This window comes from Protopterus annectens, chromosome 1.part0, assembly GCF_019279795.1.
Source record: "Protopterus annectens isolate FY-2018-M chromosome 1.part0, PAN1.0, whole genome shotgun sequence".
In the NCBI taxonomy this organism is placed as follows: domain Eukaryota; kingdom Metazoa; phylum Chordata; order Ceratodontiformes; family Protopteridae; genus Protopterus; species Protopterus annectens.
This window is the reverse complement of record NC_056725.1, coordinates 517,607,166-517,632,523: the sequence shown is the minus strand read 5'-3', so window position 1 is coordinate 517,632,523 and position 25,358 is coordinate 517,607,166. Positions and strand designations below refer to the sequence as shown.

The 25,358-nt window shown below is 39.7% G+C and overlaps 1 protein-coding gene across 2 annotated transcripts in view; it reads right to left on the bottom strand.

Annotated features, from left to right (window-relative positions):
- ZNF318 (zinc finger protein 318) overlaps positions 1-24,239 on the bottom strand; it is an 843,467-nt gene extending 819,228 nt beyond the window's left edge. Inside the window, exon 1 of one of the 2 annotated variants that reach the window (XM_044061112.1) lies at positions 23,769-24,239. In XM_044061112.1, the coding sequence (XP_043917047.1) occupies positions 23,769-24,050 (282 nt within the window). In that variant the 5' untranslated portion in view covers positions 24,051-24,239. The remainder of the gene's footprint in view (positions 1-23,768) is intronic. The other variant, XM_044061104.1, reaches the window with a different exon arrangement.
- Between the last annotated feature and the right edge of the window lie 1,119 nt (positions 24,240-25,358).

The following is a 25,358-nucleotide window of genomic DNA, read 5'->3' as shown; positions in this document are numbered from 1 at the left end:
TAGCAGACTGGAGGGCCAAGGTTGGACCACAGCATCCTTGGGGATCTCCCCTGGAACTGGAATGAGAGAAAAGAACTGCTGGCATTTTGCGTTGAGGGGAGTTGCGAAAAGATCGCAACATGGAACTCCCCATCTCGTGAAAATCTGTGTTACCACTTTGTGATTCAAGGACCATTCGTGAGGGGAGAGAATAGTCCTGCTCAGTCTGTTGGCTATCACATTGGATGTCCCCGGAATGTGTGTTGCCACTAGAAAGCGTTTGGTAGCAATCGCCCAATCCCATACCTTCATGGCCTCTCTGCAAAGGGGGTAAGACCTGGTCCCTCCTTGCTTGTTCAAGTACCAGACTACCGACATGTTGTCAGACTGAATGGCAATCGTCCCCTGGGGGAGGTGATCGTGCAGTGCTTGCAACGTTAAAAGCACCGTCCTCATTTCCAGGATATTGATGTGGAGAAGATTCTCATCGGAGTGCCACGTGCCTTGGACCGACATGTCCAGATAATGTCCCCCCCCACCCTGTCTGGGAGGCTTCCGTAGTCAACATGGCCGAGGGGGATGGGAGAACGAAGGGTCGCCCCTGATCCAGGTTGGAGGAAAGAAGCCACCAACGAAGATCTTGTTTGCACGTCTCTGTGATCAATATGTGGTGACTGAGGTGGAGGTCTTGACAAGACCACTGGACTGAGAGGAGCCACTGGAGTATCCTCATACGCAACCTTGCCAAGGGGACGAGAAGAATGGTGGCTGACATGGAACCTAACAGCTGCAGGACCATTCTTCGCTGGAGCGCGACTTCTGAGGAGTAATGCCCGAACCTGAGACTGCAATGTTGCTATCATTTCCGCAGGAAGATAGACTCGCATCTGCCTTGAGTCTATTTCTGCACCAACAAACAGAATACGCTGTGATGGCAGCAATACAGATTTTGTCGAATTGAAGGTGATTCCTAAGGAGTTGCCTAGGGAGATAGTGGCTGCTAGAGTTTCTAAGAGTAGATGCCTTGAGGTGGCAGTTAGGAGCCAGTCGTCTAGGTATGGAAACACCTGGAATCCTAGACTTCTCAGGTGAGCAGTCACCACTGCCAAACATTTGGTGAACACCCTGGGGGCTGTGGTGAGACCAAAGGGCAGTGCACGGAACTGGAAATGACTGTCTCCTAGGCTGAAGCGCAAGTGTCTCCTCGACGCCTGATCTATCAGAATGTGATAATAGGCGTCTTTGAGATCTATGGAGCACATCCAAACACCCTTCTCCAGAAGCGGGAGAATGGTTTGCAAGGTAACCATCCGGAATTTGGACTTTTTCACTGATCGGTTTAACCTGCTGAGATCCAAAATGGGTCTCAAGTCCCCGGTCTTTTTTGGTACCAAAAAGAATCTTGAGTAAGTCCCTGATCCGGCCTGATCTACGGGGACAGGTTGGATGACTCCTTTTTGAAGCAGCTTTGAAATTTCGATGGCTGCCAGATCCCGTTGACTGGGTGGCGGGTCCAGGATTCTTTGGGATGGTGGGGGGGGTTGAGAGAAGGGAATGGTGTAACCTCCGGCGATGATTCGGAGCACCCATTGGTCCTGAGTGATACTTTCCCAGGACTTTAGGTGCCTCGAAAAACGACCCCCAACTGGCTCCGGAGCTGCACAGTCGGGCACTCCTTCAGGGATGCTGGAAGGAGGAGGAGCCACGAAAGGACTCGCGGTCTCCAGTGTTGCGGGGGCCTCCGCCGCCTCTGGGATGGCGTCTCCCTGAAAAATTTCCCCTTCCTCTGCCTCTAGAAGGGGAATCGCTCTGCTGCGATGAGTAAGGCTTTAGAGACTTACGGAACCACATTTTCCCTCCTCTTCGAGCCTTGGGATAAGGTCTGAAGGGAGTGGAAAACCGGGCCCCTACGGCAGTTTAAGTCTTACCCTCCTGCTCGCAGCGAGTCAAAGTGTCCTTTACCTTGGGTCCAAAAAGGGAGGACCCATCGAAGGGGGCATCAGCAAAGGAAGACTTAAAGGCCTCCGCAAAGTAACACAGGCGTAGCCAGGCTTGTCTCCGTCGAGCAACACCTGTGCCCGCCGCTCTGCTCGCTCCTTCGGCTGCATACGAAATGAGCCTCATGGACGAGTTGGATAGGGAGGACAGGGCAGCCAACTGGGAGTTAACCGTCTGGGCTAACTGCTCAGCTAAGTTACCGGAGAGGGTATCCGAAAGCTCCTTGACCAGATCCCTCTGCAGTCTCGTAAAATGCGTCAAGTAGTTCAGAGACCTTAATGTAAAGGTTGCTGAAGCAAGGGTGCGCTTCCCGTATCGATCCATGCTCCTAGACTCCTTATTAGGAGGATGGACGGAGGTTGAAGCCTCTGCCACATCTTGTTGGGTGGCAGATGTCGCCACCAAGGCATCTACAGCCACACCTTTGGAAAGAAAGTCCTTATCCGGGGGTGCCGACAGGAATTTATTGGGGCGAGCTGGCACCGGTTCAACAGAGTCCAGGTGTTCCCACGCCCTTCGAGAGATCAAATCCAGGAGCTCATCGAAGGGCGGAGACACCCAGGAGGCGGAGGGCTGAGCCCCGAAGGCCTTGAGGAACACAGACTCCTCAGCAGAAGGGGGTTTGGACTGCCAGTCTCCTCGTTGCTTAAGGATTTCCAAGATGTCTGCAAAGGATACATCATCTGAGGACGACTTGGGGGACCCTTCCGCATCATCGAGGTCGGTATCAGAGGTGAGAGACTCATCAGGGGAGTCGACGTGCTTCCTCTTGCACTGTCTCTGCCTCAGGGGTTCCTCCGAACAAGTTTCGGAGGGACCTCCAGGAAGAAGGGAACCCCCAATGAGGGTAACCTCAGGCCCCAGGGCTCCGCTGTCATGAGACAGGGGGATTGCAAAGGAACCAGTCTCTGTGCCAAGGGAAGGTGGTGGTGAGATGGTAGAAGTGGCCAGAGAGGATTTGGCCAAGGCACTCCTCATGGCCTTGAAGGCGGGACCCCCAGAGTCCTGGGAAGGTTCAACCCCCAAGGCCACAACAGCAGTCGGAACTCCCGCCGCGCCGAGAGGGAGGATCGGTCCCGAAGCACCCCCCCGGGGCCGACAGAGAAGGTCCGCGTACCGAACACCTACCCGAAGGGCGGGGCTGGAGTTAGGGTCGGAACCGACCCGACAACTTCCACCGGCTCCACCGACTCCAACGGCGCCGAAGCTGTTGGAGGAGGAACCGAGATGGCAAGGTGGGAAACCGGCTCCGGAGCCGACTGGGCTGGAGCCGAGACCAACTTTTGAAAGACCGCAGACTGAAAAAGCCTTTGAAGCACCCTGTCTACATCCGAATCGGACATCCTAGACGACCGAGAAGAGACCGACCGGGTCCGAGTCGACTTCTCCGCCGGCTCCGAAAGACTGGGGGACCAACTCCGAATGGTTTCGAGAAGTATCAGCGCCGAGGGAGATTCCCAGCACCACTGCAATTTCCCTCGGAGCCGATGTGGACTTCGGCACCGAAGGGGAAGAGTCTGAGCGGGCAACCTTCATCGGCTCCGAAGGCAGTGGAGCCGATGGAGATGACTCGCCTCTCGACGCCCGAGCTCTCTGCTCCGAAGCCAGAGGAGTCGAGGCTGGAGACATCGAGGCAGACCATTCCGTGGAGCCGACGGAGAAGCCTGCCTTGACTTTTTTGCTGCCGGATCCGACGGGCTGGTCAGAGCCGAAGATTTTTTCTTCCTCGACGGGGAAGAAGAAGATAGGGCTTCCTCAAAGGAAGGGGTAATAAGCCCTTTCAAAATCAACTTATTTTTCCTCTCTTGGAGCACGCGAGAGGAAAAAGCGTGGCAAACGCTACAGGATTCCTGGAGGTGCTTCGGCCCCAAACAGTATACACAAAGAATGATCGTCCGTAATGGACATTTTGTAATTGCATTTAGAACATTTTTTAAATCCTGATGGCCTATGTTCCTTCGACATGGCTATCTACTTCAACACTGACTTCAAAGAGAAAAATAACACGTAGACTAGGGCAAGGTCCCTCTAAGTTAAACGGGATCACTTACCACCAAGAAAAAATACAATTTACCACAAAAAATTTTTAACTACACAATCACACAATGAGTAGCTGTTAAACAGCTCTAACTAAGGCGCGTGGGGCTAGGCAAGGCCCCTCTAACTTAAACGGGAACCTTTACCGTCGAAGAAAATACAATTTTACCACAAAATTTTAAAATAGTCAGTCACACAACAATAAGTACCTGTTAAAGCAGCTTTTGGGTAAGTTTAGCGAAAATTCTGACAGAAAAATAATCACTAAGAGGCACTTAGCTCAGCCAAGTCCGAGACCACGTCTATGCTGTAGAAGCGGCAAACGAGATCTGGGGAAGCAGTAGTGGTGCATCTTGGGACATGAGGTAGCTCAGCCAATAAGAGACTTCTTTCTATTGTATAGCGTGCCGAGTCGGAGCCGAGGATCGGCTCCGAACCCATCTGTAGTGAATCAAATTACATCTAGGAACCTTTAAATGTGGAAGGTGTTCCCAATGCCCATTTATTTGTACTAAGCAAACAATTTTTTTTTTTAGAGAGCAGGGACAGACTGATACAGAGCAAATATTTTGCGAACTGTCACACCTCTGGGATAGTTTATTTATGTTTGTGCGATCATTGTGATGCATTTTACATAGGGAAATCGGAAAGAAAGTTAAAAAATAGAATTTATGAGCATTATTATGAGATAAAAACAAAATGTACTAATAATGCTTTATACTCACAAATTAATTTGCCAGGAAGCTAAATTTAGCTTCTTTGTGTTGGAAGTAGTGGAAAAGAATGTAAGAGGTGGGCTATGGGAAACTTCGATTGAGTATAGAGAGCTGTTGTGGCAGCTTTCCTTGGAGGCGAATAAACCTCCAGGTCTAAATGATGCCATCTCTTTAGCACCTGTACTCAAGCTGAGATCAGCTAAGCTTTAAGTGTCTTCATTTTATGTTTTTTTATTTATTTTTTTCTATATTTATCTTATTTTAAATGTGTACTAAAATCAGTTTACATTATAAAGTGTTGGTAGTATAGGATACCACAAGCTGTAATGCTTTAGCTGTATTAAATAATTTAGTTTGTTTTATTAGATTAAGTTATTATAAAGTTTTTATTAAATTTTGATAATATTAATTTATTAATCCATTAATGTATCAGGTCAGTGTGGGGGGAATCCATTATAATATATTGTAATGTATGTGTTGTATGCATTATAAGTCTTACCCCTTTAAATGTTTAAGTATCTTGTTCCCTTTAATTAACTAATTGTTTAATTATTTTGATGAATATATAAAGGAGTGGTTTTTGTGTAGGTATGCATTTGTCTCCATCTGAAGAAGTGGTTTAAACGAAAACGCAGTGCTGGTGTAATCGCGTTAGTGGACTGTATAGTCAAACTTATTGTTTCTGCGTTTTATGGGACTGAAGAGTCGTTTTAATAACGGAATTCATGTTGATTACTGATTTCTGCCTCTTCCATCTGTTCTGTAATTTTGGTGTTTTGGTGAACATTGGAACAGTGATTCTTTTTGGTTTGTGATGTATATATATATATATATATATATATATATATATATATATATATATATATATATATATATATATATACATACACACACACATACAATATACACAGACACACACACATATATATATATATATATATATATATACACACACACACATATACACACACATATACACACACACATATATATATATATATATATATATACACACACAGGTTTAAATTATATTAAACATTTTTTGTATAAGTATGCTAAATTTTCAAAGAACAAAATTGAAATACTACAACTTACAGCTATTCTCCACAATAATTTATTTTATTTTAATCAAATGATTTACAGACAAGTCAGAGGTGTAGCTATGGGGTCAAAGATGGCCCCAGCTTTTGCTAACCTTGTTCCTAGTGAATGCGAAGTCGACATTTTCGTCCATTTACCTGGTTTTGAACTAGTACAACGTTATCATAGATTTACTGATATTTTTTTCGTTTGGAATGGCTCCGACTCTCACAATCTTTTATAGAGTACTTGTCACACAGAAAATAGAGTAACACCCACAAGGGCCGATACCAGTAATAAACGAAAACACCGCAAGGCACAATTCACTTTCAATATAGCAGCGCTGTGTACATCAAGGACACTCCTTAGATCTTAAAACAGCATGAATTTATTGAAACTTTGTTGTTTTAAAAACACAATAAACGACTTAAGCGCTTTCGCCAGCAATCTGGCTTCTTCAGAGTCGTTTGTTACATCTTTACCCAAACATATATAACCCACACAAACTGATTTCATTGGTCGAGTACTCATTACTACTCAACAGTTGATTAAGAAACCTTAATTAATGCCTCTTTGTTCACCAACTACAACATTAATTAAATGTAAACAGTATAAATATACAACTTGTCAACCTCAATATATTAACCTAATACATATAAATATACATATTCCTAAAATTCTAATAAAAACACATTAATCTAAAAATACAAAATTTACTGTTAAAAACATTAAACATATTAAGCCTACTAAATGTGGTTGCAAACGCAGTTTTGTTGACATGGGAGAGAACACACATTTTTTCATCTGAATATTATACAGACAATATAATACCTATGTTTAAGCTGGATGTAGCTCATGTTTTGTTAGATGTTAAATTGTTTACCAGGCAAATGCATTTGAAGATGTTTTTTGCAAACAAGGAAAGGTTAGTTTGGGAACTAAACACAGACGCTGGTAACAACACAAGCATTTTTAAAAGAAAGAGTACATTCATTCCCCCTTTTAATTCTGAGATATTGAGTTTTGAAAAGCTAGCGGAAGTGCAAATACGGAAGAGTCTCAGTAATGTTCACTATGTGAATGACAATTTAACACGACAAGAGAGGGAACTGTTGGATTGTCTTAAAAAATCTGGGCAGTATAGATTCATGAAGCCAGATAAAGGGGGAGGGATGGTAGTGATGACTAATACTGACTACATCTCGGAAATTTCTGCCATTTTGAATAGTGACGATACATATGTTACTGTCTCAAGGGGTGAGATTAACAGAGCGTATTACAAAATTGATTTACATCTGCATGATGCACTTTTTCAGGGATACATTAATGAGATTGAATAAAATTACCTACATGTGGAGTTTCCGAGACTGCCCAACCTGTTTGGTATACCAAAGGTTCACAAGGGGGCAGATAAATTACAGTTTAGACCTATTGTTTCGGCACGGGGGTCGAAAACGGAAACCCTTGCAGCATATGTAGATGTAGCAGTCAAGGATGTGGTTAGTGCAGCCCAGCACATTGTAAGGGACTCATGGCATTGCCTTGACAGACTGAGGAAAGTAGAGACAGGGAATTTGGCCTTTGGATTTCTTACAATTGATGTTGTGAATTTATTCTCGGTCATTCCGCACGAGCAAGGATTAGAAATGTTTTATGAGGCTATGACCGAGAGTGGTTTGATAGAAGGGACAAAAGCCAATTTTTTGCGTGATTTGATGGAGCTTGTGTTGAAAAACAACTTCATTTTGTTTGAGGGTGAGTTATTTCAGCAAGTGTCAGGAGTAGCCATGGGTGCGAGATGTGCCCCAGTGTTTGCAAACGCAGTTTTGTTGACATGGGAGAGAACACACATTTTTTCATCTGAATATTATACAGACAATATAATCATGTATAACAGATTTCTGGATGATATTCTGATTTTATGGAAGGGGGATGAGCAATCAGTAATTGATTTTGTTAATTTTTTAAACAAAACAACTGGATTTTTGAAATTTACTTTTCAATGGCATGAGGAAAGGATAAACTTTCTAGATTTAACGATTGTTAAGATTGATGGAGGGTTTGAGAGTAACATCTATAGAAAGGAGAATTACTCCAATTCATTATTACATTACACTAGTTGTCACCCCTTTCATCAGTGTAAAGGAGTAATCAAGGGACAAATGATAAGGACTTAAAGGCTGGTGAGCAATGATATTACATTCAAAGAAGAGTTATTTAAATTAATAGGGATGTTCTTGGATAGAGGGTATCCCTTGAAACTACTCCTTAGTGTTAGGAAGGATGTGTTAAGGGAGAGAAACGGTAGGTATGCACCTATTCTGTGTAATGGTGTAGATTTGATTAATGAACAACAGAAGGAGAAAAGTGTTGATTTAAGATGTGTAATGCAGTATAACCATAGGTCATTTGAATTGTCAAACATTTTGAAAGCTGCATGGGACACGGTATTGAGTGATGACAGTAAGAGTATTCTAGGTGTTGCGCCCGTGATTGTATACAGCAGAGGCGAAAATTTGAAAGGTATTTTGGAAAGGAAAAATAGGAATAGATATAAGTCTGTTATGAAAAAGTGTGGGTTTTGTAGATGGTGCAGGTACATTAATGAGGGTACATATGTTTGTGTAGAAGGGCACAAATACACAATTGCATGTCCAGGGCAGTGTAATTGTTTGACAAAGAATATAGTTTGTTTGGCAACCTGCATATCGTGTGAGGCGTATTATGTAGGTAAAACTGTCAGGAGATTACGTGACAGGACTGCTGAACATATAAGATCCATCAAAAACAAGGATTTGCATAATGCACTTTTTCTGCACAGCAAGAGATGTGTAGATTTCAAAAAGTTTATATTTTTTGTCATAGATGTATCCAATAGAGTAGGAGCACTAGAGGCGGAATGGCAGTTAAGACTGGATGCCTGTAGACCGCCCGGCCTGAATGACTGCATTTCCCTCAAACCCATTTTAAAGCTTAGGTCCCAGCAGGTTTGAGGTTTCATATACATCTTCATTAGTTTGGCAACCACATTTAGTAGGCTTAGTATGTTTAATGTTTTTAACAGTAAATTTTGTATTTTTAGATTAATGTGTTTTTATTAGAATTTTAGGAATATGTATATTTATATGTATTAGGTTAATATATTGAGGTTGACAAGTTGTATATTTATACTGTTTACATTTAATTAATGTTGTAGTTGGTGAACAAAGAGGCATTAATTAAAGTTTCTTAATCAACTGTTGAGTAGTAATGAGTACTCGACCAATGAAATCAGTTTGTGTGGGTTATATATGTTTGGGTAAAGATGTAACAAACGACTCCGAAGAAGCCAGATTGCTGGCGAAAGCGCTTAGTCGTTTATTGTGTTTTTAAAACAACAAAGTTTCAATAAATTCATGCTGTTTTAAGATCTAAGAAGTGTCCTTGATGTACACAGCGCTGCTATATTGAAAGTGAATTGTGCCTTGCGGTGTTTTCGTTTATTACTTGTCACACAGTATTGTTTTTTTAGACTTTGTTATTGCAGGTAAAGGATCTAGGTGTTTCATTTTTAGATGTTTCCATCAGCTTCTAAAGTAATACTTGTGAATTGTCTTCCAATATTCATAGAAAGGAAACATTTTGCAATAATTATTTTGATTACCATAGTTCTCATCCAAAATTTATGAAAAAGAATATTGTAAAAGGACAATTCATTAGATTTTCTAGACTGATTAGTGATGACACTGTTTTTGACAATGAATTTGACTTTCTCACTGGTTTATTTGTACAGAAACATTACCCTTTAGGTTTAATATTGTACTTAACAGATGAAATTAAAAATACACACAGTACCAAATACAAAACCATTCTAAAATATGGTATAAATTCTGCCTTTTTCAACCAGTCAGTTAGGTCAGACTCTCAAACAGAAGAAAAAACACTGATTTTTTTCTTTACCAATCTGCAGAAACTTAAATTCTATTAGAGAGATTGTTATTGAGAATTGGAATATTATTAATAGTGACCACCATTTAAGAGAAATACTAGGCTTAACTCCTAACTTCACTTACAAAAGAAGCAAAATTTTCAAAACTTTTTTTTGAAAACACTGATGAACCATTTTACCTGGATGAAAATGAGATTTACAAAGATTACATTGGCATGAGGACTTGTGATAAATGTGTCGGCTGTAAATATATTTTAGAATGTGATTCCTATATTTTTGAACACTGCAATTTTCACATTACCTTTAAGCAGGGTTATGATTTTAACACCTGCATGGTTGTATATGCCACCATCTGTGACACGTCATTGTTGCTATATTGGAAAAACTGTAAGAAGAATGGCAGACGGGATTAAAGAACATTGTGTGTGCAGCCATTAGAAACAAAGACTTTTCCAATGCCTTGGATTTTATATATATATATATATATATATATATATATATATATATATATATATATATATATATATATATATATATATACATACACATATATATAGAAAAAAGAGATTAGAAGCACACCACGACAATCAAAGCCAACTTAAAAAGCTGATGTATCCTTTATTTGTAGAAAGTAAGCACTTTCACGCCTCACAGTGCGCTTCTTCAGACTTTAATGAAAATAAAAAGTAAAAAACTCCCTTATATCTCTACTTAACTCTCAAGCCAATGAAATCTCTGAATGTTAATTAGCTAATTGATTCTAATTAATTCTAATTTACAGCATTTAATTTCCTTGTCTTTAGAGAGATCTTTATAAAGACAGTTGTTGACTGACAGAATTGTCTAATAAAACTGGCAGTCTACTGTGAGTTTCTAAAAATAAAATATTAATAAAATATATTCAAAACACATAATGTACCTATACGCAAACAGACATACATAAAAAATTCATATAGAAACATTATATATATATATATATATATATATATACATACATACACACACACACACACACATATGGTTCTACCTGATAACACAGACACGCCAAAACACTGACAACGAAATAGCACGCACGACAAAACCGAAAAAAATAAATAAATTTCAAAAACATAAAACTTCACATGCCCAACAAACCACAATCCCGACAATGAAAACAAATACCTTTCCCAAAAAACACAACCACCACAAGAACACCAAAAGCCTTACAAACCTACACTAAACCTTACACACACAACTATCTATGCACTAACCTTAACCCAAACCCTAAGGTCTATCACTATTGCACACTTAACCTTATCCGCACCCTAACCCTAACTCACTTAATCCGCTCCTAAACTTTAAGTCAGACACTATCGCACACTTACCTGACCCGCACCCTAACGTCCATCACTAATGTACCCACACCCTGACCTTAATATCCGTCCCTATCGCACACTTACCTTAACATGTCTTTGTGCTCTCAGCGTCAGGATTTTAAACTGTCGGTCTTCTCCGTTGTCGATCTTCTGGTGTGGGTGTTCTCGTCGCCGGCGTTTAGAACTTTCAGCGTTTTCAGGAAGACACAAATTGTGTTTGTGTATACATACATATATATATATATATATATATATATATATATATATATATATATACATATATATATATACACACACACACACAAAATAGTGGGGAAAAGGCCATTTATGACTTAGTAATTTCATTTTCAATCAACTGAGTTTTCAAATCAAGCATAGTAGACCCATGCATACATATAAAATATATTTTACACACACACTCGCACACCTTTTGGTGTTTCCCGGTTAGGGGTCGCCACAGTGGAACTCCAGTCCGCTAATGATTGGCAGTAGATTTTATTATGGGTGCCAAGGTGCCAGCTCGACACCCATTCAGCTATGCGCATTTTTTGTCTACAAAAAAACTAAAAATGTGGAACCATAATAAATAAATATTTCAAGACATACAATAGATAGCAGGGTAAATATAAGACACTTACAAGAGTGGCACATGGAAAGAGAGAAAAAAAAAAAAAAAACAGCATCTTACAGTGCTGTGCAGATTCTCTCCATATTGCAAGGTACTAGGGATTCTTTCATATTAATATAGTTTGGCAAGCTTGGGGTTCTTTTCTTCTGGAGTCATGATTACAGACCAAAACTTTACAAGTGATTATGAATATGGACCGGTTCGAAAAGGGCTTACATAAGGTCAATTGCTGAACTGGTTGTTTTAAAAAAAATCAATAAATAGAAAACACTGGGCTGCATACCTCTCAACCGTTCAGATTTACACTTCATATTTTTGGTCTGCCCCTCAAACATTGCTTTTCTGGCCAATCTCTAGCTACACATTGTGGACTGAGGTCAGAAAACATTTACAGACAGAGTTACAGACTTCATACCCTTCAGAAAGTTCATGTTTTCCCCCCAAACATCTTTACTAGAATTTACATGTCACAAAGACGATCTTACATTTATACAAATTAAAAATATACAAAATGATATCACTTTAGTTGCAGTTTACATCACAGGCACCACCGAAACAACTGTAGTTGCAAACATTACACACCACTTATAAAGCACCCGGTCACTGTCATTGTATAGCTTCATTCAAATCCTGCCTCAAACCGCATTCCTGCTCTGCATATATTGTTCCCACAATTCCCATTTTTTATGTAGCTTGCTCTTTCCCTTTTCTAAACATGCCAATTCCAGTTCTTGTATCTCGTGTTACTATATTTACTACTTCTAGTAAAAGTTGGTCTAGACTTTGATTTCCATTTTCTAGCAATTGCCTTTTTTTTTTGACTGTCATTATAATTAAGACTTAGCAAGGCTTGACTATGTCTAGGCAATTCTGATTCTGTAGCATACCTAAAAAAAAACTCCAGTCAGTCCAATCTGTTCACCCAGCATTTCCAACAGAGCGGGGAATCCCAAAAATGTCTGCCAGCTCATTACACTTCTAAAAAAAATTATGTTCCCAGCTACCTCTTTCTTGCCCACTACACCTCCAACATTTGCTATCTACCTGAGGAAAAATTCTTTGGAGTCTACTTGGGGTATAAAAATTTCTATGTAAACACATCCAGGCAAAGATCCTAAATCTACACTTTGTTGCACATTTGCAGATGTGCATATATTCCTCTATTGTCTTCTTTCTGAATTGCTTATCCAATCTCTCTTCCCAATCATTTCTAAGCTCCTCTGATTCTTATAATTATCATGCAATATTTTATATGCATTATTAATTACCCCTTTTTAACAGCAGCCCGTTCTAGATTCTATTAAAAACTCTACCAGTGCTGGTCTTTCATTTAGGATCCCTCAACTTCTCTGCCTATACTCTGACATCAATCCTTGACATTAAAGGCAATCTCAACATGCAGTCCAAATAAATTTTTGGCCTCTACCCATTCTATTACTTTTCCTTTCTACTTATTTGCTCCCAATACCTTGGTTCCTTTGCCAGTTTTCTCCCAATAAATTCCAGCCTCCTCTTGCCTATTATATTTATCTCTGACTACAGTCAATCCTATCGGCAAAATCTCTTTTCTGAATTCTCGTGCTGGTTTGGTTCATAGAATATTCTTTGCTATTTTATGAATATAATACTCTCTATGATTTTGGTTGTTCTCTTTAAGAGTCTGCATCCAAAATCCCAATCTCTCCTTATTTCTTGAGCTTCCTCCCCATGTCAGCATCATTCCTTTCCACTTTGAATTATAGTTTTCTGCTTGTGCTATGCATAACAGCCTTAACTGTGTTCCTCTAAAATACCCCCTCAAATTAGGCAATCCTAGTATTGGCAGAAATCGGCTCATCCCAACTTGACCCTTGCTGTCTTCCCTTCTGAGATTTTAACTCCTTTTTTAACTGCTATGCACAACTCCTCCAGTTGATAAAAGTATGCTAGACCTGTGTACAAGACTAAAGGGAATACAAACATTTTAATAGCTTGTATCTTAGTATCCATATAACAAAACTCCCAGTTTCTCAATTTTTGTATTATCTTCTGTTTATTCTCTTCCCACATATCCTTGGTTGTCGCCAGAGTCATTTCTAACCCATACTCCTAAATACTTAATTTTATCATGTCCCTATAAATATGGCTATTGTCTGACCAATGTGTGTGTTGGTACATAATGTACTGCTATTACCTTTGTTTTAGCTTCATTCATTTTGCACCCTGAGAAGATATGAAACTGTCTTAAAATGTTTCCACAACACTGTAATGTCCCTTTCTGATTTTGTCATGTATAACATAATACCATCTGCAACTAGAGCCAGCTTTCCTGACTACCACACCAATTATATACCTAAATTTCTGAGTCCCTTATTTTCTTTGCCAATGGTTCTAAATATAATAAAAACAACAAAGGGCAAGCTGACAACCCTGCTTGGTTCCTCTACTCAAGCAGAAATTATCGAAGAGAGGACCCCACCCACTTCAATTCGCACCTCTGATCTCTCATACATTCTTCTAAGCAACCTTATAGTACCAGGGAAAGCAAATGCTTCCATTGCCCTACTCATGAAGTCCCAAGTCTACTATGTCACTTGCTTTCTCTGCATCAAGACCCACCAATAAAAATGGTACTTTCTTACACTCCGCTTCCCTCTGGATCAATGTTAATATTGTCAGAAGTTTGACTCCCCTCCACAAAACCACACTGATCCACATCTATCAATTTTGATATCACTTTTGCAATTTTTTTCAGCCATTATAAACAAACACTTTATAATCGTGGTTTAGTATTGAAATGGGCCTTTATGAAGCTGGATCCGATGGATCTTTACCCTCACCTTCTTCCAGGAAGATGGTACTTCTCTTAAAATACTGTTAAACAAAACCTTCCAGATCTTTATCAGTTTTCCCCCCTAACTTCCAGGCTTACACAGAAATACCACCTATTCCTGGGGACTTTCTTGTACACAGGATAGGAAGGGATGAGATAAAAATGGCTGTTAGTAACTGAGCCTCTTCTACCTCCAAATTTGGTATATTTAATCCTTCCATAAACATTTCCGTTGTACCTTTTCTTTATCTCCATATTTCTCTGCTTTATACAAGCGTTCATAAAACTTCTGAAACTTCTAAAATATTTCTAATACTTCTACAGGGTCTCCTGTTATTTTCCTTGTTATATAGACTCCCTAAGCCTGGTGACTTCCCTTTCCACTTTCTGTTGCCGAATTGTTGTGCTAAAAGTTTTTGTGCTCTACAATTATCATCAAAAACAGTTGCTCAACAGCAATCTTTCTAAACTCATGCATATTATTGAGGTAATCCCTTATTTTCTGTTTAGCATTCTGCAGTTGCTCCTTTTCTTGTTCTGAGAGATTCCCCCTATTTTGCAATACTTTTGACATGTCAATCCGTCTAAATAATTACTGTTTAGCCATATCTCCCTTTCTTTTATTTCCAGTTTTTGTATCTCAGTGAGAAATATGTAAATTCAATCGGAACACTTAGTACTGAATGCACATCTTCCATGCCAAACATTTTCATAAATTTCCTCAAAAATCTATCTTCCCTTGTTATATTTTCCCTTCTTGGCCCCCAGACACATCTTCGCTGTTGCAAACCAAATTCCAGTCTCCACCTGCAAGTAATATTCCTTGTTGAAAACTTGATTATTTCTCCCAGAATTTTCTTAAGCTCCATTATAACAATTTTAAACAGGATGTAAATGCATGCCAGTGTAATCCTCCTCCCTACCCAGTAACCCCTTAGATGCATCTTCCATTATCATCTTTTTTCCTCTATCACTACTGAAGCTCCTCCTGCAGTTAACATAAGTACTCCTATTTTCCTCTGCCCCAAATATTCCGCCGAATAACCATCCTGAAAACCTTTATTTATCAAACTCACATGTCCCTTTCTTTCCAAGTGTCTCTTCTGTAGCATAACTATGTACTCTACATTTTTATATAGTTCACTATTCTAAGACCATTTACAATGAAAGACATTACAGAAATCATTTTATTATACAGTTATTTCCACCTTTTATATACAACTGCTCTTTTGCTAAATGTGCAATTCCAACATTTATGTTACATGTATAATCTGTTCAGCAGGTTGGTCTTTCATACAGTTGTTTCATGTCATATCCATTTGCGCCTATGTCTCATCTTACATAATTTTGTTTTTTGAAAGCTCTCAAAACAGAACCCCCCCCCCAAAAAAAACCTCTTAACACCTATGAACTATACAACACACAAAAACGATGTACATCTTAAAACATTGAAGCTGTTGCTTCATAAGAACACAAGTACTAAGGTGATAGCTACACAGGCAGGCTAAAGCTAACCAAAAAGAAAGGTTAGTCCTGCTATGACACATGGTACAGCCTGTGCTATCAGCGAGTGCTGTTTGATTGTTTACATCTATATAACTCTCCTAGTTGAGAAAACACTTGAATGCTTTCAGTAAACACTTTGGCCAAGCCATTTTTCTTCACCAAATTGACTTCTAGTGATATGCAAACCAGACACAAAACTGCTAAGGCTACCTTGTTTATCAGAAAAAAAAAAAAAAAAAAAGCCTTGCAATATTACAAAGCATGAAAATGAAAAAGAATAAACTTGTTACTGGATAACACCTAGGGTTTTTACCCAATCATTTCCCTATGCAAGCATGGGAAAAAGCACACTGATTTTTCTTTTGTCATACTCTCTTAACCAGACCCTTCCGCTCTCCTCCATTTCTTTTTTTTTTTCCATTCAGACCCTACACTTCTCAAAACCGGACAAAGAAATAGAGAGGTGAACAAAAGAAAAAAAAAAACATGAGAGAACTTTAACTGGTTTTGTATTATCTTTAAAGCTGTCTCACTTGGGAACCCCCCCCCCAGATTGTTTTTCGGGGAACATTATGTAGGTCAATTTCTCTGTTCTTTTTTCTTCTTCTTTTCCCTCAGCCAACCCCCTTCCACCAGACTGTCTCCAGTTTCTCTTTTTCAGATGGTCTCCATGGAGGCATGAAGAGCAGCTGCAGAAATACTACTTAGTATGCATTTGTGCAAGTGCTAGAAAAATAATATTAAATATTCTTTTTTCATTTACTTGCTCTGTTTTTTTTTAAGTCCTTAAAGGAGAACAACGGGGTATTAAAGCAGATTGTTCAACCTGCCGTCCCTTTTAGTCCCTGCAACTTGATCCTGGTTCAAAAAAATCACCACAGTTTTAAAAAGTAATCCACTCTACTGTTTTACCTCATAGGCTTTCTACCTTTCTGTATTGTTTTAGTTTCAGTTTGAAAACCCAGTTGAAAAAACCTCTAGCTGGCTCTTAATTGCTGATGTCATGTCTGCCAGACCTCTTGCTGTAGTTACCAGGATGTTTCCTCAAAGTGATGTAACCACTGCCTTATTTGCATGCTCTATAGAAGAGGCAATGAACCTCTGACATAGTGATGTCAGTGCTGCCTTACCCAGCCCACTCTATTCTGATCTAAATGACAAACTATAATCTCAATTATCTGAACAGCCCTACTGATATGTGACAAAGTACAGACAACAGTACAGCAACAGCTGCATGAACAAAGAGCATACATTTGCAATGACCATGCATACAAATGAATTGCATCTTTTTACATAGGAAGCAGATGTCTGTCACACGTAACAGACAACTTCATAAGATTACATGAAGTATGCGATACCTTAATCTTAAATTACCACTTAAAAAACACGAGACTACTGTCATGCAAGTACGTAAAATATATCATGGTTACAGTCTTTCAGTTGTTAGCTATTTAACCAAACTGGAAGGAAAGAAACTGGGAGTGTGATGGTTTGGAAAGCTGTGATTTCTCCCAGAGCTATGACGCTCAGATCTAAATTTGACAGCAGGAGGAGTGCAACAAACAAGTGCCCCACTGTAAGGAAGGAAAGGCTGTGACAAAACAGTAGTCAGGTCAACTGCTGTGAGCTGTCAATCACATGCAGACAATAGGTCAAATTACCCTTAGCACTTTGACAGCTAGGGAATGTAGGTGTAAAGGGGGAGGGGAGATACCTTGAAGAACCACAACTCAGGCTTCACAAAAGAAATCAAGTTAGCATTTCTAAGAGAAAGCAGCAATAAAATGCACTTTTCAATTCTGTTCTGTGGCATTTGCACTGCTTGTGTGAAGTAGTCATTGAAAAAAGAAAAAATATTAACCAAAACTAGGTGACTACAACACAGCAGTGAATGCCTGTAAAATCAGTGCAACAGGAGCTTTATGGAAAAAGTGGCAGATACGATGCAATTATTTAGAGACAAACAATGAATTCTGGGATACCTAGAGGCAGACTAAACAATCAGAATTACTTCAAAATGCCAGACCCCATGTGGTCAGGCTCAGAAATTATGTAAAAAAAAAAAAAAAAAAAAAAAAAAAAAATCTGTAAATAGTCCCAGAGTGGTGTTAAAATGTTGGAAACACCAAACCATAATGAAATAAACTTCTTTTTTTTTTTTTTTTTTTTTTTTTTTTGAGTCTGTGGACACTGTTCTTTTCAGTCATTTCCCCATGCAAGAACGAAAAAAGCATACTAATTTGAACTTGGCCATGCCCCCTTAACCAGGCTCCCCCTTTCATTTTTTTGTTAGTCACTACACTGTCTATGTTTCTCAAAACTGCACAAAAAGAGAGAAGAGGGAGAAAAAAAAAAAAAAAAACACCCGTTGACAATCCCCTTTACACCCAAAAATAGCATGCAAAGAAAACTATGCAGCACAGATACAATACTGTTAAGAGAAAAAAATGTTTACTTTACTTACAGTTGGTCTCCACTCTTCCCCTCCCCAAAGCATTTTCCCAAACATTAATGACATGAAGTAGGGCATGTACTAGAGTCCCCCACTCAAACAAATTTTGAAAAAGTCCAATGTTTCCAGATTTTCTTGTGCTGTAATAGGTAGGTACTAGTCTATTGGCCCTAGGGCCTATACAAGCCTAAACAAAAAGGTACCCTGCCTTTCGCCACCCAAGAAAATTATTTGCCTGTGCCCCTGTCAAGCAGAACCACAGAAGTGATCCCCGGGGTGAATTTCCTATTACCCATCCAATCACATATTTCACAAACATAATTAATGCTTTGTAATCCCACATTCAGTTACTCAGTAATATTACTGTTCTTCATCACCCAGTCTGCGCTTCATTTCCAACGTACTCTTGATTCTTCTAATGAACTCTCGTGCACCCTTCCTTCTCTCCATCATTTTCCATTCAAATACTGGAAAAGGTTTCACAGGTGCAGTCTCTCTCTGTGGTCTTTATTACCAGAGGAGAGGCTGAATCTCCCCCTGTTTCATAGGTCACAGTTTGTTGGACAAACTTTATTTCCTCCGTAGCATGCACTTAATCAAAAAATGATTTTGTTCCTCCAGGGAAGAAAACCTTGAAGACAGCTGGATATAGCAGTTTGAATCTCACACCTGTGTCTCAGCATTCTCTGAATAGAGGGATGAAGTTACTTCTCTTTTGCCTGCTGTACAAGGAGTAATCAATCATTCTCCACAAACACTCTGTGGTCACCTATTTTTCTACTTTTAGTATTTTGCCCTTCTGCCACAGTTCTGACAAAATCAAAACTTTCTGCTGGTAGGAGTGCATCCTTACTATTAAAAAACATGGCTGCTTTCTCACAGCTAGGTTTGGATCCAGTGCCCATTTAACTAATAAGTTCTGCTCTGGAATACCAGTCCAGTTGCTTACTTGAGCTTTCTTAAATTTAATGCAGTCTGTTCCTTCCAGCTTCTCTGGTACAGCTGAAAATCAAGTTTTCCTTACATATCTGTCCTCTAATTCTACTATTTTTTGAAACACCTCTTCCTGAGCAGTATCATATTCAGACAGCCTTTTCTTCATTTCGCCCCCTGACTTTTGCAGCGTTATCATCTCATCTGAATATCTGTTTAAAAGCTTCTTCCATTTGTTCCAGCCGTTTGTTGTTTATGTTAATATACTCCATCGGTGTTTTGTTTATTTTATCCAGGTCTGTATGCAGTTGTTATTGGAAGTCATTTCTGAAGTTTGCATGACTTTTTGCTGAACTCTCCCTAGTCAGTGTTTCTTCCTCACTTTTTGTAGCCAACTTTTTTTCCAGGTATTCTGTATTTCTTTATTCCTCGCATCCAGGCACAGTGTACTTTCTAGCCAGTTACTGAAATTCACTCATAAGTTTACTGGCCTTCTCTGCTGAGTTTCTAAAAACAAGCTGTTACTCATTGTGCAGCCATCTTGAAACTCTTCAGAAAGTTTGTTATATAAAAGTGGTTATTCTATCAACTGTTCAAAGAAGAACCGCACACAGAGACTCAAAAAATGTTTATTTCATCACGGTTTGGCATTTCTTATAGTTTAAGCAACTCAGGGGGCTATTTACAGGTTTTTAAATATTTTTATACACAATTTCTTAGTCTGACCACATGGGGTTTGGCATCCTGAAATAATTCTGATTTAATCGGTCACATAATGCAATGATTGGCTTTAAAAAATTGTGTCATGTATGCCTATTTCTTCCTGAAGCTCCTGTCACTGCACTGATTTTACATACGTACACTGACGTCTTTCAGTCATTTAATGCTGAATACAGTGAAACAATGACTTCCTTAGACTTATTTCATACCTTTGTTTATAAGTTGCATAACAGAGAATGATTTCCTCACCACTGTAGACACATGATGATCAAAGTCCAGATTACTATCTATGTATGTCCCAAAGTCTCTGACTACTGGGTCAACTCTAAGGGGCATGTTGTCAATATGATAATTACCAGGGATGGATGACTTCTCAAAGGATACTATTATGCATTTCTTGGCATTCAGTTTCAGTCCATGACTTTTGTAGATCAGTTGGTTTAATGATCTGGTTATGCTATGTATGTGTTGGTTGGCCATAGCAACTGCAGGTGGGCGTGTTCTACTCACTGCAGTTAACACAGCGTTGTAACATTCCAGTGGCAGTTAATAAAGAAGCTGTTAAACTGAAAACAGGTCTCCTCGCTCATTTCAACAACTTTGACACCAGTTGTTGTGTCAGCCCTTCCCAGAGAACACTTGTGTCAGTGTGACAGTCAAGTGACAGCTCCTAATTTGCAATCATCTGCAAATTTAGCCAGCCAGAGACCACCGACACTGGCCTTGACTTCTGAGAAGTAAATGCCAAAAAGGAACGCTCCAAGGTCTGATCCCTGAGGGACACCACTTGTGACTTGGCCTCTTTGTAGAGGTGGACTGCCAACTTCTAACTTCGAGTCTTTTCTGAGCCAGTTGGCTATCCACCTGGTGACATACGGGTTTGTACCTAACCTCATGAGTTTGTCAATGCCAGAGTGAGGTACAGTATCAAATGCCTTGGCAAGGTCAAGGTAAGCAATGTGAATGAATCTGCCCTCATCCATTGCTTTAGTGACCTCAAAGAAGTCCACCAAGTTAAGTAGGCATGATCTGCCCTTGACGAAACCAAACTAGGTTGGATCCAGTGTCTGGAGATTTACTACACCTCTGTTGATCATCTCCTTGATAATTCCTCCGGGTGCTCCGGTTTCCTCCCACATCATCTCCTTGATAATTCCTCCGGGTGCTCCGGTTTCCTCCCACATCCCAAAGACATACTGAAGGTGGATTGGACACTCTAAATTGGCTCCAAGTGTGAGTGCATGTGTGTGCCTTCTGTGGAAGGATGGGCGCCAGGCTGGCAACTCGACACCGTAAAACTCCACTGTCAATCATGAGCGGATAGATGATCCGCTGTGGCGAAAGCCGAAAGAAGAAGTAACATTTCATGCCATTCACTGGCTACTTAAAACATAGTGCAAATGCCACAGGACAGACTTTCAAACAGTGCTTTTTACTGCTACTTCTTTTTAGAATAGTCAAGCTGCAGTGCTTTGTGAAGCCTGAATTGTACTACTATGAGTAATCCCCCATCTCAGTAGCAAGGACCGCCCAACAACCTGCTCTTTTTTCTAACTGTGCGAATAATCATTATATGTACTTCTTCCATATGAATATTTATTTGGGATTGCCACACGAAGAATAACTATTAAATTGCACATTACTAGCCAGAATAAGTATTGTTCCCCATTACCGAGGAATGTGCTTTCAGTGACTTGAAAAATAAATGCAATGTATTTCGGTAAAATTAATATGGATTAGCAATACTTACATTTCTTGAAGTTTTCTTCTAGTTTTCCAAGTTTAACATAGCATTCAACAAATGCAACGCATATAGGGTGTGTATATGGGTTTAAGTTTATAGCCACTCACATCCCTTATGTTTCTCTCCAAAAGCATTTTTGTACACGCAAGACACTACATTATTTGACTGAATAACCATATATGTTATGGAGTTGGATGAACTGGTGCTTCTGACCTCACCTAACTGAATAAAACCCACCCACATATATCCTACATGATTAGTAGAAACAAATACTTTTGTGCTTCCGACCACTCAAGTTCAAGTGGTTTGAATGATGAGAAATCACTAGCCCTACTTTTACTTAGGGACACATTTTAAATGTCGTTGCTATAAACTTTAAAGCTTGCAAGCTCAGTCGGACTAACCCGTTCAAATGTCAAACAAGTAAATAAATAACATGATTTGTGTTAGTATGCATTTTCGGAGAGCTCTGAAATCGGACACTCGAAAGCCTGTCATTTAATGACTTCAGTACTCAGTGATTTGGCCCAAAAAATTATGATAAAGGCACCATCAATAGGATGCAGAAATCTGGGCATCTGAGAGGTACGGAGTACAGTACTGTTTATTACCAGTATCGAAAGTTCTGTGAGGCAGAGCCAATTATAGGGTTGTCACTACAGTAAGGCAAAAGGACCCACTTACAGTACTATTAAACACACATTTTTGTGAGTGCATACGATAAATGTAATTTTAATAAGAAGGTGCCGGACGGTAACCACATGCCACCCCCATGCATGTCCCTCGATCAACACCGAAATATTCCAACTCCGACATCTCATTACATTAGAGAAAAAAGGTCAAACTTACACTGCACAACGCATATTCACGAAGTTACAGGCAAACCTGCATGGCCTCTCAAGCATCATTTGCATAACGTGTCACATGCCCTTGCCATGCCAATCACTTTCCCCTCGCCCATTTCTGCGCATAGTGTTCCAATACAAAACCCAAACTGCTATTTTCTTTCTGATTTTGTACGCATTTTTCCCGTGTTAGTTACTGCATTACCTTATAGCAGCGGTGCCCTTTAACGGGGTTTCCAAACTTAAGTACACAATCTGTATACTACATGATCAGAATACCCGATGAATATTCATGCAGCCGATGAAGCTATCACCACGAATATTCATTCATTATTTGTACCTGTCACCGGGTGTTGGGCGGGCCTTGCTACTGCTTATCCGGGGATTACTACAATGTACACCGTCCAATGATTCACCAATTACTCAAATCAACTCAAGGTCGGGGGGGGGGGGCGTACTTTATTTTGGCACTCAACTGAGAAAATGTAAATCCTTAACTAGACTGCAATCCATCAAAGAAAGCATTTACTCGCTCTCACACAGCACATCCACTTCCTATAGGCAACTAAGGAACTAGAAACCAAACACTGCACCACTCCATCCTAAATATGCATTAAAGACATCAACATAAAACAAACAAGGGTATCCTGACAGAAACAGATCTGTCAAAGCTGTCGTGCCAGACAAACATCACGTGCCAAAGCGTATAATCTAACGACAGTTTACAACTTAGACACCCAAATTGCGTTAGGACAAAATCAAAATAACAGCTATTACAAATAGTTTCATATTCTTCCATTACCAGCCTTGTGAATTAGTAGGCAAACAAGAATATTAACATCACTCGACAAAGACAACGAATATCGATCCATTTAAATTTACTTGTCAGCACATCTCCAATATGCTTAGAAACTCTTCAAATTGTAAACAAAAACTTGCACTTTAAACATACGCGAGACAAGATTAATGTATGGTCGAAACTAACATTACGAGAACAGCAGATCAGAAGTCCCAAAAGCAATAATAATAACATACCCGAGCCACTTCCGCGGCCTGTTGTTCACGGAGTCTCGACGAAAAATCAGCAGACCCCGTAGCTGTAAGCACATAGTCGGGCCGCACACTTCCTCGTGGAATCCTTTCTGTGGGTGAAAATCTTCGGACGGGAAGTGGTGGAGGGGGCTCAGGCCGTGAAGACAACGGAGCTACTAAAGGCTTAGGGCCACTGCCACCCCTTGTGGACGGTGAATTGCGTTGTGACAAACCGCGACTCATCGCCCCCCCAGTACTGCGTTCCTTAGTACGATCACGGTACATGTTGATTTCTAATCCAGCGTTCTGACTGTCAAGAATAATACCTTGGGTGAGAAAACTACATAAAATTTTCTGTTAACCGTATTAAAAAAACAAACATGGTCGACACAGCTTGCATCTAAAAACCGACTAGATTCAATATGGCTGTAAGCGGGCCTACTGACGCTGCGCCCGAAGTACGCACACATCAAAAAAAAAAAAAAACGCAGACTAGGTAGCAAGGAGAGAAAAAAAATACGTCACGTAATAGGGACGACTGAATGGATCCCGGAGTTTTAGACGACACTCGGGGCTAGACATGTCAGTATTTATTTAAATAAACATATTAAGTAACGTAGAGTTTTAACAAATAAAATTAGGTATTTTATTTATTCATTTGCTTCTTACTCCTATAATCTCACTGTTGACAACGCTACTACATTTCACGATCTCAGATTCTTCAACACCATGGGCACATCCCTGCTACCTTTACTACCCCTTCTGTATGTACTCATAATTTTCAGCTTAACTCTCATTTTATAACCTCCATTACTGTAAATATAATAACACAATTACCTGCTTTCGATTATATTATCTTAAACTAAAACAACAACGTTAATAACTGTTCAGTATTCAGAACTGTGCATAACTACTTTGCAATGTTTATCATTTGTCTTCCTATGATGAATCTGAAAACTATTTTGATCAGTGGTGCACTACCCCCACCCCCACCCCATCAGTATAAGTAAATACATTTATTGTTACACTGTACATAGCTGACCCCGTTTCCAACACAAATTTGGTCAATAGTTTAACAAACATCTTTATTCCCCACAGGATGGGGCACCTACCTGTGCTCTTAAGAGCAAGAAATCTGGATAAAGCCATAAATAATGGAGGGACAACGGTAAAAAAATAGGGACAATTCTTAAATATTGCGCTTACAAACTTAGAAAGTTGATAGAGTATCAGGTTTTGGATTAGCATAAATTTTTTGAAAGGTATGACGTCTGAAACTCAAATGTCTGTCATTATATTCTGACTTCAGTCTTTAATGATTTGCTACTGATTTGCCAGAAAACCACAAATTTTATGAAAAAATGGACCAAAAATATGAGGCAAAAATCTGGGCATTCTGCAAAAAACTTTACAGTTGAGAGGTATGTGGGGCATGGTTGGGTGGCTGACTAGCAATCATTACTGGCAGCCCTGAATCACAGAAATGGGCTCAAACCCATATCTCTAAAATGTCATTGATTTTGTATCGTATTTTGCCCTGTCCCTCATAAAATGTTTTACATATCTTTTATTCTGGTAAATCTCAGAGAGATA